This window comes from Falco punctatus (genome assembly GCF_963210335.1).
Source record: "Falco punctatus genome assembly, chromosome: 1".
NCBI lineage: Eukaryota > Metazoa > Chordata > Aves > Falconiformes > Falconidae > Falco > Falco punctatus.
Window position 1 is genome coordinate 69,831,616 of NC_137580.1, and position 15,203 is coordinate 69,846,818.

At 36.3% G+C, this 15,203-nt stretch overlaps 1 protein-coding gene across 3 annotated transcripts in view; it reads left to right on the top strand.

Moving 5' to 3' along the window:
• CENPE (centromere protein E) overlaps positions 1-15,203 on the top strand; it is a 38,921-nt gene that overhangs the window by 21,992 nt on the left and 1,726 nt on the right. For all 3 annotated transcript variants that reach the window (XM_080379667.1, XM_080379669.1, XM_080379668.1), the window contains 17 exons: positions 205-489; positions 602-760; positions 1,634-1,846; positions 2,992-3,154; positions 3,337-3,554; positions 4,509-4,646; positions 5,505-5,705; positions 5,787-5,933; positions 7,385-7,597; positions 8,791-9,000; positions 9,531-9,740; positions 11,205-11,426; positions 12,076-12,279; positions 12,825-12,937; positions 13,450-13,547; positions 14,116-14,278; positions 14,668-14,906. In XM_080379667.1, coding sequence (XP_080235793.1) covers positions 205-489; positions 602-760; positions 1,634-1,846; positions 2,992-3,154; positions 3,337-3,554; positions 4,509-4,646; positions 5,505-5,705; positions 5,787-5,933; positions 7,385-7,597; positions 8,791-9,000; positions 9,531-9,740; positions 11,205-11,426; positions 12,076-12,279; positions 12,825-12,937; positions 13,450-13,547; positions 14,116-14,278; positions 14,668-14,906 — 3,196 coding nt within the window. The remainder of the gene's footprint in view (positions 1-204; positions 490-601; positions 761-1,633; positions 1,847-2,991; positions 3,155-3,336; positions 3,555-4,508; positions 4,647-5,504; positions 5,706-5,786; positions 5,934-7,384; positions 7,598-8,790; positions 9,001-9,530; positions 9,741-11,204; positions 11,427-12,075; positions 12,280-12,824; positions 12,938-13,449; positions 13,548-14,115; positions 14,279-14,667; positions 14,907-15,203) is intronic.

A 15,203-nucleotide genomic window follows, 5' to 3' on the forward strand; every position in this document is an offset into this window, starting at 1 on the left:
CACTTCAAACGTTATTTTTGTGTGTCTCATTCCAAGAAACTTGAATTGCATACTGAGTTCAGTCAAACTTTATTCAGAAAAAATACAAATCTCTCTAAAACATCGCTTCTGGTTTTTTTACATAATCAACCTGTCAAAGGTCAGCTATGTCTCTTTTAAAGCTACTTCCCCAAATGTGTTGACTTCTATCTCTCTATAAAATAGATGCCACAGGTTCAAGAAAAATCTATTGAGCAAGAAGTATTTCTTCTGCGAGAGGAGTTGAGCCAGACACAAAGAAAACTGCATGAAATGGAGGAAGTGAAGGCCAATGAATGTCAAAAACAATCTGAAAAAATGGGGAGAACAGATATTATTCCAAAACTGCGTGACTGTCGAGAAGTGAGCACTCTGACAGAAAGAGAAGATGATAATCTTAAGCTGCAACTGGAGAATCTCCAAAATGAGAGAGACCAGCTAAGAGAAACTATACAGGAGGCAATTAACTCTGTAAGAAAAATAGTCCTATTCTTTTAGGATAATATTTTTTGTGGCCTTCTGTATGTAAATTTTGGAAGTGTTGTTTAGGCTTTAATATACTTTAACGGTGTTGTGTCCACAGAAGTCAGAGATCCAGGAAGAGTTGAGATGTGCTTATAACTCTCTCAGACAACATCAGGAGACTATTGTGGAGCTGAAAGAGAGTATTTCAGAGAAAGAAAATCAACTCTTGAAAGTGCAAGAGGCATTGAAGGAAACAGCTGCTGAACTGCAGCAGAAGGTCAGATGCAACTTTGTCAAGTAAACTAAAAATTCTGTCAGAACTGGCAACCCACATCCTCTGCAGACTTCAGTTTGCAAGGGTTCAGTAAATGTGATAATGAAATTTAATTAAAGTTTTCCCTTCTTCTCCCCCCCCCGCCCCACCTTCTGTACTGCTTCTCAAAATAATTCCTTAGAAACAAAGGCAGCAAAAAGATGATCAAATGCAATTTGACCTGTAAACTACAAGCCTTACTTATAACTAAACATGTCTTAGTGGTGATTGATGAAATACTATCTGGAATCAGTACTGCTCTTTGACTTCAATGCATTTACCAAGTGTTAGTTAAAAGGCACATTATTAGAATTTAAAAAGCTATGTAACTCACTTGAGCAACTAAAAGAATGAGCTACACTGCCTTTAACTTGCTGCACTATTACAAAATTTCTTGTTTAAGTATTTTCATGTGCTGACACTACTTGTGGCTCTTAGCACTTGTTAGAATCAAATGTAATGTCTTCTACTTCCTGTGGATACAGCAATGGAGTCATTTTTACAATGGCTTGTAGGTGTTTACGCGTTTGCTTTTGTCTGTCAATAAGACAAAAGCACTTGAATTTAATTGACTTCAGCAAAATTGTTAGATCTTTCTTTGCTTACTGTAGCAGTAAACTAATGGAAGTATCTTCTGTAAAATAATCAAATTGGAACAACCTGTATGTACAGATACTGCTTTTGAACTATGATCCAATAACACTCTTAAATCGGAACCTGATTACTGGGACAACAAAACTTAATTTGATAACTGGTTTGGAAAAACACCATTCTAATTTATTACTTCTACCTATGCTAGAGATAAATATTAATACTGGTTCTTATTTATTATTTCAGCTTACTGAAGAAACTGAAAACCTGACTTCTGAATATGACAAGCTACTGGCAGAAAAAGAACAAATTACAAGAACAATGAATGAGCAGATCTGTCAGCAGCTTGAGAAAATCACTTTACTAAATCAGGAGAAAGATGAGCTACAGCAAATGGTAGCAACTTGTAAAACAGAAAGAGATCGCTTAGAGGCTAACTGTCATGAAAGTGAAGAGAGGGTATGTATAAAATCTCCATTATTTTAAAGGCAGGTTGTATCACTCTGAATTACTTTGGTCGTTAAGCCTTACGGTGTTAGGTATGTCTTCCTCTCCCTTCACTACCATGTTAGCAGTATACTAAATTTTTAGCTTACTGCTAATCCAGTTGAGATTTTGGAATCTGTCTCCTATTTTTCCCTGGTTGGTTCCCCTCCTGCCCTCTTGGTCACTGTTCTGCTCTGGGTTCGGGCACAGTTATCTACCACCTGCTGGACAAGCACTTTGCAGGTTCCTGTTACATCTGTCCTCTCCAGTGCCCCTTTGCATTTAGCACTGAACAGTAGCGGTAATCCAGGTTTACTGATATCTAAGAGCTTAATTCTCCTACTACTTCAGGTCATTCTGGGTTGGTGAAGAGAAAGCTGAACACGGAGAAACTGATGAGCTATCCTATTTCTTCCTGATAGATTAGTGACTTCATTCCAAATATTTGCATGAATAATATGCTGATGTTGACACACAGTCAGAATGAATTTGTCTGAAATATTGTTAACAAAAATCAAGCTGCTAATTTTTGAAGTTAAAAGGAAGTCTGGCAAATATTTTATTCCCAAAGAGAAGCTCTGCAAATTATTTTAAGATATGTAAAAGCTTTCATATGAACTTTAGCAAACCTCAGGCAGAACCACAGATTTCTTCTGTATAGACAAATTAATTCAAAAAGTAAAACTGGCACAAGAGGATTATCAGATTTTTCATTTTAGACTTACATCTTGCTACTAAACAATTAGCCAAATTGTGCAACTGGTGGCAGTTGCCCCAAGAATAAGGCTATCTTTCATGGTAGGATATATTTGTGTTTGGGGGTGTGTTTGTGGGGGTTTTTGTCACCTATGTAATATGTTCCTCCCACAACATTTTTCCCTTTCCTCTTTTATTTCTGCCTACTTTTTTATTTTTAAAACTGTTAAAGACTGTCTGCCTTTAGAGTTTTTAAATAATACATAGGGGAAATGATAACTGAATGTCTTTTCTGAAGTAAAAGACTGATTATTCCGATAGCTCTCTTTAGAAATTCAAATGCTTTTGACTTATTGTTCCTAACTCCTGATAAGCAAAACAGTCATTCTGAGTGAACATCCATGTAATACCTTGTTTTGCAGTTCTTAAAAGTTCTGGCAGAAATGGAAAATCTACAGGAAGAACTAAGGCACCAGAAAGAGCAAGCTGATATCCAGAAGAACATATTGGCAAATAAAGAAGAGAAACTGCAAAACACTGAAGAAAAACTAAATGGAGAAATAAACAAACTGAAAGAAGAGGCAAGTACAATAATAAACTCTTAAAAATAATATAGAGGTGGTCCTCTCAAGGACTACCCATGATAACTTGTGCTGTTTTAGTGGTCCAATAGATGATGTCATGGTCATGCAACTTAACTATTAGCAAAACCTCCTCTTCTGTTATGTGTTGATTTAATACTTTTTAAAATATTTTTCAACAGGTAGTCAAGTTGAATGAGGACTTCAATTGGGTAAATAAGGAAAGGCACCAGCTGCTGGGAGAACTGGAAGAAAAGACTGCGAGTGAGAGCCATAAACTTCAACAGCTAGAGAGACAGTGTGACTTGTTAGCACAGGAGAGAAATCAGCTCCAGGAAATACTGGAAGGTATTCGAGCAGAGAAGAACAAACTGGAGGTGAACCTACAGAAGAGTGTTGATAAGGTGCTTTATCTTTAAGATATAATAACTATAAATACTTGATAGAGGAAGATGGTTAATTTTTGAAGTTGTCATGGAAAATGTGTTACAAGTATTAATGTTATGTACTCAGACTGAAGAATATTGGCGTGCTTTAACTTCTGTCTTGTGGAATGGTATTTAAAAGATGGATGTAAATTCTTTCAAAAATGTTATCTGTGGATGCTGTATTTAAGAATAAATGAGGAACCAGAAAATACGTGGGTTTCATTACCAAAACACTTAGGAATTTTTAATGAATTTGATAAATTAGTATGTTTTATAGTTGAGCTCCAAAGTTTTGAAACTAAAGCTGACAGGTCCTAACACTTACATTTCTCTTCTGGGTAAGGCATATCTTTACAACAGCAAAGACAAATAAGTTGGGTGGTATCCATTAAGCAGCAGTCCTTGTTCAGATATTGAGTAATCATTTCAAATATCTCTAGTTTGATTCAAATCTTTGGTGGGAGGAGAATTTCCTTAGTCTTGCTACCAATATCTTTCAATTCACCTGTTTTTTTGAATATCAATTGTCTGGCTGTAAAATTTCAACTTCAATAGAAATTCAGAGGTTTAGTGAAAGGCTAGTTCTAGTAAGTTATCAAAGTAAATCAACAGCACTCTGACAACCGTTCTCCTTGTAAAATCAAGTAATTTCTTAATGTGAACCCTACTCAAATAACATACCTACTTAGTTACTTATCTGTGTAAACAGGAATTGCACTACTAAGGATTTATCAGTATGCAAGCTGGCAGGCGTTGCTTAGTGAAAGGAGAGACTTTCAAAGACAAAACTTAATTTCTTGCACTCAAACTAAATGGGGGGTTTTGTGCTAAATATTTTGACTCTTATGAAATACTGAATGGCCTGTGAGAGGTAGTTTCACGTGCTATTTCAATCTCAATTTTATATTTGTTGTTCTATTTTTACTCAAGATTCTTGAAACAGAAAAGGAATTGAAGTGGCAACAAGAACTCCTCAGCAATGAGAAGATCAAAGCTGAAGAAAGGGAAGAATGTTTGTTAAAGGCTCAGAGGTGGTCAGAGACTTTGGAGGACAGCCTAACAAACAAGGTGAGGAGTTTTGGTTTTAGTAGCTATTTTGTCTTCTGATGTTTTATCACTGATGCACTAAAGTTTTGCTCAAGACAAATCCTACTTGTAATTCAGAGCATCATTTTTTTTATGGTTGCCCATGTTCTTACTTGTTTAGCAAAGGATTTTGTACATGTTTCTTCAGTGATGTTTAGGAGAAGCATCTTCAACTTGTCTCAGGCTCAGGGCCAGTTGGGTTGGTTGGTCTTAGAATGGACACCAATTTATCCAGTGTGTGTGGGCTTAATATAATACTCAGTAATTGCATGTGTATCTATTCAGACTCTAAAAAGCACTGCATTTAGGCAGTATGAACCCAAGTGTGTCTGGAGTCCTTGGTGCTTTGCCCACTTGCGAACTGTATCTGTTACTCAAAGTCTTGCCCTTAGCTCTTGCAAACTCAGTCTTTTTGCAGTTTCCATGTCTTCACTTTTCACCTATCAAAATCTTCCTTTGTAGACTGAAGTTTGCTTCAGATGAGCGAATATGTTACTGTTCTATTTGCTACAGCAGATATAAAGATAATTCTATTGCCTGTTTCTTATGCTAATCTTCCGTTTCTTTTCACATCCTTGTGATGTGGGCATAGATTGACTGTCTTGTTTCCTCTCACTTTACTGAAGACTAGAATTGACTGAAGTAGATTTCTCTGGGTGTCATGCTATTCCTCTTCTTTCAATTTCTTTTTCAAAGTGATTAGAACACTAAAATTATTTTAGCTTCTCTTGCTGTTAGTGTGAATTTTAGAGTTACTGGAAATTGTGTTCTTTGCATTTGGCACAATGATTAGAGTACTTTGTATCATGTGTCTTGGTTTTTCCCTGCTATTTATTATAGATTCAACAGTTAACTGAGATGCTAAATAGCATATCATGTGAAAGAGACCGGTTATTGGCTGAAAGAACTAGTCATTCTTTCCAACTTAAAGAACAAATCTCATCAATTCAGCAAGAAAAAGATGAGCTACAAAAACTTCTCCAGAATGTCAGGACTGAGCGGGACCAGCTCAAGACAGAATTGCAAAAAAGTTCTGAGATGGTTGGTGTTGCAACTTGCTTACTGAAGTTATTCATAACTTCTTTTCTTGAATGGTACTTAATATGCATGCTTTTATTTTAGTGTGTTGAAACAAATGCAAAACTGGAATGTGCTCTAGGCCAGCTGAAGCAGAGAAACCTGAATGATCAGTCCATTCAGGTGAACCCACTGGATAATGCAGAGCAGGTGGTTGATGACAGCCTGAAGGAAAAAACCTTGAAAATTCAGGTGAACTTACTTCTCTCCTTATTTTAAGGATGCATGTAAAACCTTAATACCACTTGTTCTGGAGCATAAACCTTGTTTCTCTGTATAATATATAAAAATTGTTTGCACATCTTGTTGTGCTGGAAATCACAGGATCGGTTCATTTGCTGTTCAGTGACTGTGTATCTTGGTTTGAGAAGGTTAAACTGAACTTCTCAGTAGAGACATCTCACTCAAATCCATTACTGTCCAGCCACCCCAATGAAAATAACTAGTCAAAGCACTTCATTTTGTTATTGCAAAATCCCCTTGAATTCTCCCTTCCATTACCCCTCATCAAAGATAAATCTGTTTTAAATAAATTTAATCTCATTAATAGCTGTTCTCCTCAAAATAGGAAGCTTCTGTCATTCCTCAGAGCTTTTGTTGACTATCCTGAGTATACTTTTTTACAGATCTGAGAAATACTACTAACCTATTGAAAGCCAAAATAAACCAGGATTTATGAATATGTATGAAACACTTCAAAGACTACCATTGTAGTGCAGTCTGTGTGCCTGTGCAGCAGGTTCAGGCATCATTCTGTGTTCTAGAGAAGCCTTGAGTGCTGCTTCAAAGGACTGAATTTTGCAGAAATCAGTTCTGTGTAGCTTTCTCCATTCACACTGCCTTTCTAACCTACGTCAGCAGTAGGGAGCTAACAATGAAGGAAGCAAACACTGGCTGATGCCTTTTAATGCTGCTCTTCCCCTTCTGACTTGTAATGAGTAACTACTTGTCCGCCTCTTTCTTGTGAGATTTTTCTCTTGCTCCTGTTGGACACAGGGCATATGTTCCAGTGTTTACTGTGGGGTGAAGAGTTAAACTGATGAATCCTGTTTCTTTCAACTAAGAAGCAAAGATGGAGGCAGTATCCCTAGGAAGTTTGATATTACTTGAAAATGTATAACCTAGCTTCGTATGTGATGCTTGAGTTGCAGTTTACTGGGCATGCCTTGAAACCTGTTGCATTTTGCAGCCTGCTCACTGCTTGATCATGTCTCCCTTTATACGGCAGAGTGCTAAAAAAAATTTTATGATCCTTTTCTTTCCACAAAGGATCAACTAGATCAACTTGGGAGCCCATCCTGAGAGCAGCCCAGGTGGCAAACTTGTGAACAGGCAACAACTTAATTTGGGGCCTGATCTGTGGGTCTTAATGTGGCCAATCGGTCTAAATAATGACAATTTGAGATTGTGAAATTATGTTTCCGGAAAACTAAGACATTCTCTTCTGTTGTGCCTGGCTTAGTGTTTTTTGTCATATTCCTGTGGTGTCAAAACAGAAGTCCTATTAACTTTTCTGTTGTAAAACCAATACGTACTGCAGGGGTTAGTCCTGGGAGTCTTAGTGGTTTATTTTAAACTTCTGTTTACAGCTAATGACTCTTTTTTCCTTGTTGTAACTGAATGAATCTTTCACTTGCATTTAGGAGCTTCTTGAGAAATTCCCAAATATGGGGAAGAGCTATGAATGTCTTTCTACGGTGTCTCTTAATCTAAAGAAAGAGCTGGATAGTCAGAAAGCACTGATGGCTGTGATACTGACTCAGCTTTCATCAGAACAGAGTAAAGGAGTCAAAAGACTTCAAGCTGAAAATGAGAAAATAAACAGTCATCTCCAGAGTTTACTGAACAAACTGAAGGTACCAGCATCCACACATTCAGCATTTTCATATTGCTTTGGTTTGGGTTTTTTTAATAAGATCTCAGAATTAAATTAGGATTCTATATACTCTAGCTTTGATGTTTTTTGTGAATCTGTATCTTGTGGAAAATAAGTTGATAGTAAATGCTTTACAATCCTGGAAAACTGGAAGCATTCAAGCTAGTCAGCCTTCTTTTTTTACTGTACTTTAGCTGCTTTGTACAGTATTATTTCTTTAATATTAAAAACCTTTTAATTGGGAAAAGAGATTTTCTTTCTGTACTCCATAAATTATGGGCCCCTACATATGTATTTTACTGAGCGGGAGGGCGGGGTAGACACACATGCAAGATGTCTTGGAGATGCATGTTTGCTCTGCAAAATTATCCAGGTAGTTTGAGAACTTCTATAGCCTTGCAGACCTTTCCCAATTTGTAGTTCAGTGGAGAAGCTGATTCAAATTACCAGAAAAAAGTTAAGGGCAAGAAAGAATTTATGTTACGATACGCAGAAGTACAGTAAATAAGTTTTTTCTGTTTCTTTGTTTACCATAGAATGTTAAGGGTTTTTTTGTTTGGGGGGTGGGGGCAGGCCCAGGGAGAGGCTGAGGTTCATGTCCAGTATGCAGAAATACTGGATACAATCTTGAGTCAGTTGTCTATATTATTAGCTAAAACTTTAACAACTATTCCAAAGAAACTAATCTCAACTTCACACTGGGTTTTCAGGTTTGATATTTTTCCTTTTTTTTTTTCCCCGTAGATGCCTCTTAACTCTTGTGATTACGCATGTTTAAGATCGAAGTAGTGATCTCTACCAGAATAAAGCTTAAAAGATTATTCTTGTAGATCATCTACACCTTTCACAACTCTAAGAAAATGAAAAACAAAGTATTCTTTATTGTATTTAAAGTCTAGTTTCATGGAAGGTTGTCCAGAGCCTTTTAGACTTTTCGCTTTTTTAGGAGTCTACAAAACAGATATACTTTACAAGTGCTGACCCAGCTAAAAGCCTTATAGGACATTGCTATATAGCACGTGTGAACTTGACTTTTAGTCATGTTTTTTAGTTGTTTGGGACACCTGTGGACTAGGAGAGTAAATGGATTTAATTATGAAATACGGAATTTTAGCTGGATGCAATATACCACTTTAAAGTATACTCACTGGTACATCCTACATTCTACAACAGTTCCTGTTCAGCCGTGTTTGCTCCAAGAGAAGAGAATATCATACTACTGTTAACAAGTATAAAATGGAATTGCTTGAGGAAAAGAGAAAACAGGATCAGTTACAAGCTCAAATTAAATATCTGGGGAAGACTTATTTAAACCAGAATGAAATACCTTCGCAAGAGTTAAACATCAGTGAAGTGTTGCAGAGTTTGCATTTGGATGCAGAGGTAGTATTTGAAACAATTTTCTGACAAAGACTTGCATATTCCAAGGTGTGGGGTAATATGGTAGTGCTAATCTAATGGCATTGCTTTTATCTGTCAAGACTTCCCTTAAGGGGTGGGGAGGGGAGAGAATTTGTATTTTTTTTTAAGCTACTAATTCTGTAATATGAAGGTTCTGTTTCATAAAGTATCCCAAATTGGAAGTATTTAGTTACACAGTAGTTGGGAATATTATTTACTAGTTTGTCTTGTAAAATACATGTACCTGATACCAAGATGACTTTTAAAACAGATAAACTTTTACTAATGTGGGGTGGGCAGGGATCCGATTTCCCCTTCCACCTGCCTCAGAACTGTAGATTGTCTTTTCATCTTCCCAGCAGGGTATAATTTCAGTATAGCAAAATTCCTTTTATATGATAATTAGATACTAAAACAGCCTTTGTGCAAATACTGATAGTTAAGAAGGCAAAATGTATATTTTGACATAGTTAATAAATTAATTTTTAAACTTGAACTACCTCATTTTAAAGAACATTCTCAAAGACGTGTCAGAAATGGAAAGTGAACTTCACTGCATAGAGGCAGAGTTACAGCAAGAAGAAAGTGCTAGAAAAGAAACAACACAGTTCTGGAAAGCTTGTTCAGGAACTCACTGTGACGCAGAGGAACTTAAAGAAGAGTTAGAGAAAGATAATGAAAGGCTTTTGCAAGTCATTAAGTTCTGGACTCCTAAAGTAAAGGTAAAGTTAAATCTTTAATTAGAAATGTTATTTTCTGTAAGCTCTCTGTAAATGCCTCTAATCTGATGGAAAACAATACATGCAAAAAATGCTCTTTGAGGATTATTCATTATTATCAGCACTCACTATATTCCTACTTTACTGTGAGATGTAGGAATACTTAGATTTCTAAAGGCTTCTTTCTTCAGGTATCCAAACTTGGAAACTTGCTGTGTAAAAGACTTTCTAGGCAATAAAAGGAGTGGGGTCTATTTGCACTTATATTGGACTAAATTTCTGGAGACTGTAGGTTCAAAATTGTTACGTAGCTTTGCTTGCAGAACTTAGCAGCCTGATACAATCACTTCCTCCAAACTTTATACTCACAAGATTACTCTTTTCAAGCTAACTTTGTCAGAACTTCAAAACTACTTTAGCCATTTTTAAAACTTCATTGTAATGTATATTGTCCCACCTTTTCAAATTTCAACAAGTCAAGTTATTCTAGAGGTGCTTCAGCCTTCCGTTCTTTTTTCTTACCTTCTTACCTCTTGCTCTCTTCAGAAAAAAGGCAAAGTGTTTTACAGGGTTAAGTGCATCTTAAACAGATTTTCATGACATTTATCTCTCCGATTAAATGTATTGAACACTTCTCAAAAAAACAGGTCATGGGAGGGAATAAACTACCTTCTGATTAGTTGTTAGGGACAGTCCTCCAAACAAGTGTATCCTGGAAGTTCCTGGTCTGTTCACACTTCATATCAATACTAGTAGAAGGAGTAATAGTATGAAGAGCTCATATCATAATCCTCCTTCCCCCAATGCTGTAACTTGGTTCTATCCTGTTAAGTTTAGCCTGCTTGAAAAGGTTTCTTCTGTAGAGTGAACAGTCAGTCTTGGCTTCAGGATTTCGCAATGTTGGCAGGCTTTTTGGAAGAATTCCCTGACAGACATATTATGTGGATCAAAACTTTTACCAAACAAGCAAAAAAAAAAATCCAGTATAATCTTGTCACTTCCTGACAAATGTGAAGTTTTTCTTTATTTGGAGTGTTAAGCAGATGGGTTACTAGAATAGTCCAACCTGTTTATTTTCTCTAACAGTTTCACTTTTTGCTAGAATGCATTCATTGACTAAACTTCTGCAAATATCTGCTCTGTTACTGACATTCAAGAAGTCTTCCCAATATAGCTTTTTTGTTCCTGTAATGTTAGTGTGTGTTTGAGTTAATGCAGAAATACTGGCTAAATTCCAATATGTTATTTTCTCTTGTGCCTGTTACTGCCTCCCCTCTTTCCGGAAATGAAAACAAGTCTTCCGAGTGCTAGAAGATTCTACTTCTGATGGCAAGCATCTTCAAATGGGAAACGGAAACAAGAATGTGAAATTAACATAGGCCAAAATATTTTCTCTTTCTTCACTTACCTTATTTCTAGCTCACTCAAAAATTATTTAATAATCTGTATGACATTACTTATTTTCAGATACTCCTTCAGCTTTCTTCAGAGCTGGATGCCAGAACTAGCAATTATTGTAAAAATGCTGATGTTGAATCAAAACAGAGAAAAGAGAGAAGTGAAGAGTTGCTTCAGAAACTGAACACTCTTAAAGAACAACTGGCCCCTGGTGGCTCTGCCAGTCTTGCATTACAAGAAGAAAACTACGGGCTTCATAACAAATTAAAGGCTGCAGAACAAGATAAAAAGGTACTAGTATTTGTTTCTAAGGAAAACTATTCTCATGCTTGTTTTCTAAGTGAGAGTACTTCAAACTGAAAAGAAAATCAAGATTGATGGCAGCTGTAAATCTGTCACATCATACATTGGCTTAGAGTGCACTTCTTTTTTGTAGCTTTTCTTTATTCCCAATGTGAAAGTTTGAGCTCTTGCCTGCAATGTGACTTTTAGTTGCCTATTTTCTGTACACAAATTGATGTCAGTTCAGGAATCAGTGTAAAACATTCCCATTTGTTTTTGAAGTATTGATTTTAATAGTGTGATACTCCTGATGCTTCCTTTTAGGTATACAGTGTTCACAGTGTCAAACTGGAAGCTAGAGAAGAATTCTGTTTTTAATTCTAGGAACTGAGGATTCTCTTTCTCTCTGCCCAGTTTTTTAAATGTCACAGTTACCCTTGTTCAAAGCACTTTTTTCTTCTTCAACTCAAGTGTTCCAGAATATTAAAAAGTGACAGAAGTGTGAGGTAGATACCAAGAGTTGCCATAGAGCCTGTAGCGTTGGAATTTTTTTTCTGTGGTTTGGGCTTTTTGTTTAAGAATACAGCCATGTGCTGTTACTGCACTTGTTACTGTCTCTTGGCATAACTACTTTTAACTGATTGATATATCTTGATAGGCTATGGAAGTAAAAATTCAGAAGTTGGAAAATGTAATAAGTGAAGTAGGAAAAAATGTCAAAGAGAAAAATGACAGGATAAACAAGTTACAAGCACAGATAACAACAAAAGCAGCAACAAGTGAGCTCACCCATCTGCAAGCCAAACTGAATGAGATGGAGAACTGTCTCAGAACTGCCTTAAAAGAGAATCAGAGTCTCCAGGTATGAGCAAAATACTTTTCTCATTTTCCTTTTATCTAGGAGAGAGAAAGCATATTGGAGAAGAGCTGTAGATGAAACGTGGCTTGAAAGTCAAGTTATTGTTCTGTATGGCATTCTTAGAGTAAAACACTCACCTGCTTAGTATGCAGTTTCACATTCTACCAATGCAGCCTTCAAAGGCAAAATTTAGAAACTAAGTTTATCATTTGTACGTGATGTATTTCTGAAGCATTCTAAAAAAAATCTTAAATTTTGAAACTGAAGTATGAGCTTTTTGTGTAATATATTTGTATACTAGTTAAAAATTCCCAGATTTATATCGGCAAACAAGCCAGCAAAACTTGCTAAAATATGATTGCATGTAATAGATAAGACTTAAACCAAGTACTACTATAGTGCTAGTTGGTAATGTGGGCATTCTTACTACAAAGTAACTTCCTGCTTCCAGTCTTGTCCTGAAAAATCTAATAATCATAGTAAACGATACAAAGTAAGCAACTTGATAAGTTACAAGCCTTTCTTCATACTAAATATTTTATTTTCAGGCAAAACTAGATAAAGGTGCTGATTTGTACAAAGCAGAAATTGATCGTCTCAAAACACAATTGGTAAAATATGATATGGAAAGAATGAAACAATCTAACTTTTTTGATACAAAGTAAGTTTAAATTTTAACCTTGTTACATTACTCCACTACTTAGTTCTTAGCTTTTACTTTGATTTTTTTTCTACAGAGTAAGTGAGCATTCCGCTTTCGGTGTCCTAGGTTTTTATTATAGCTAGATTCCAGAGACAGTAAAGAAGAAGCATCTCTGGTTGATTATGAAACTCCTTCCCTACATACCCATCAGAATATTTTCAGCCAGTCTGTGTTCGGCCATAAATGAAGTAACAGTTCTGACAAAAGAAGGGGAGGTGAAAACAGTAACTGAAAACACTCTCTAGTTCAGTGGAGAGAAGGGATACACAGAATAATTCTGGTCCAACTCTTGGTTTTCTGTACTTTACCTAAAATCTAACTGATAACCAGGTTTATGTAGTTTTACCTGTATAACGGGTATGTTTTTGTATTTGATAACTCATTTGGAAATAAACTAGCTTTCCTGCAACTGTAATAATAATTAAACTGAGGATTACTTTTTTTTCTTCCTCCTTTTCTGCCCCATATAGACTTGCTAATTATAAAGCTCTTGCAGAACACCAAGAACAACAGTTAACAAAGCTAAAAGAAGAACTTCGAAGAACATACAAAGAGCAAGATGTTACTGGTAAATTCAAGATAAAGATGAAGGACTCTTTCATGTTAAACATTCAGTTTTAAGATTATATGGTTAAAATCCAGATTGAGATGCAGGCCCTTTTACCTCAAAGGGTATGAGGAGGATTGTGGGTGCATTGGAAAATGAAAAGTGCTGCTAACATTTTACTGTCCATACGCTGCATTAGAATCGCAGCAGTTCTTGAGTTTTTCTCCAACCATGTTTGCAGTGGGTAGGATAAGCTGCAGCTGTAGTAGCTCAAGTTGTCACTTTTTCCTCAACTGACCTCACATATGAGTAGCTAGTTCTAACCATAATTATGGCATACCTGAAAAAATAACTACTTTAACTCTAAATGTCGCAGTGAAGAATCTTTTAAGTTTCTTAATATCTCCCTGGCAGTGTGAATACTGGGAGGTGTCATTGTGTATAAAAAATAATAGCTGTTGTAATGACAGTTGCAACCTAGTGAGGCTTTATGTGTGAGACCATAGGAAGGTGTAGGCTAAAAGTTATATTGACCTGGTTTTAAGCACTGTCCAAATAATTGACACAGCTGTATAAAACTGTCTTCTAGTGCTGCCAGAAAAAGAAGCTTCTCAACAATCCCAAATACCCTTTACTTGTGGTGGTGGCAGTGGTATTGTGCAGAGCACACAAATACTTGTTCTAAAAGCTGAACAAGCCAAGCTACAGAAAGAGAACTTGCACCTGAAGAAACAAAATGACATTTTACTAAGGTAAGCACAAAGCTGATCAACACTGTTGCTATTTAACTATGCATGTCATGTGTGTTTTTCTGGGAAACCTGTAGGAGTGAGTAATCTAGGATGTGAAAAAACCTCTATATATCTCTATGGCTTTTGAACTTTAAATTGCTTTCATAAGGCTCTCTTAAATGCTAGAAGATACACTCAAATTGTTTGGTGGAAGGAATTTTAGCTAAAAATTGTCTGAAAGATGACACACAGATATGGGCTTGCATTGCCATATCTGTGGTAAGTTGCCTGAAGATGCAGGAGCTCTCTGTTCTCAGGAATTTTTCCTTATTTAAAGGAATTAATTTAAATTTACTTAAGTAAATGCTGGGGTGTTTTGGTTGGGGTTGATTTGTTTGGGTTTTTTTCAGTAATGAGCTTCAACTGAAAGAGGAACTTGGAAAATGGAAAGAAAGAGCACTGAAATGGAAAGAAAGATCCTCAAGAGAAACCACTCGAGAGACAGTACCAAGGTCTCCAAAAAAGGCAGTGTCATATTCTCTTAAAGAGCAAATACCTTCACCCTTCAAGGAAACTATTTCTCAAACTGTGATTCAGGACACATCAAAGCCTCTACCACAGACAAATTTCTTCGATAATTCCAGCTTGGGTACGTAACACAGTGGTACTGTGCTATAAAGACCTGGAGAGGCGTGATATAAGGGGTAGCCTGTAAGTTGAGGGTAAATGCTCTGCACTTTCTGTATTCTGGCCAGAAACTTGCATGATAACAGTTTTCCTGAATGATTAGTCAGCTGACTGTTGAAGGGCGACCAGCTGGAGCTGTGTAGCTTATATATGCTCTACAGAACCTAAATACATAAATGAATCCTTCACCCCCTGAAGATTATACAAAACTTTCTTTTGCTGCAGTGGAAGTGTTGATGGCCGACTATAAAGGGTGAAT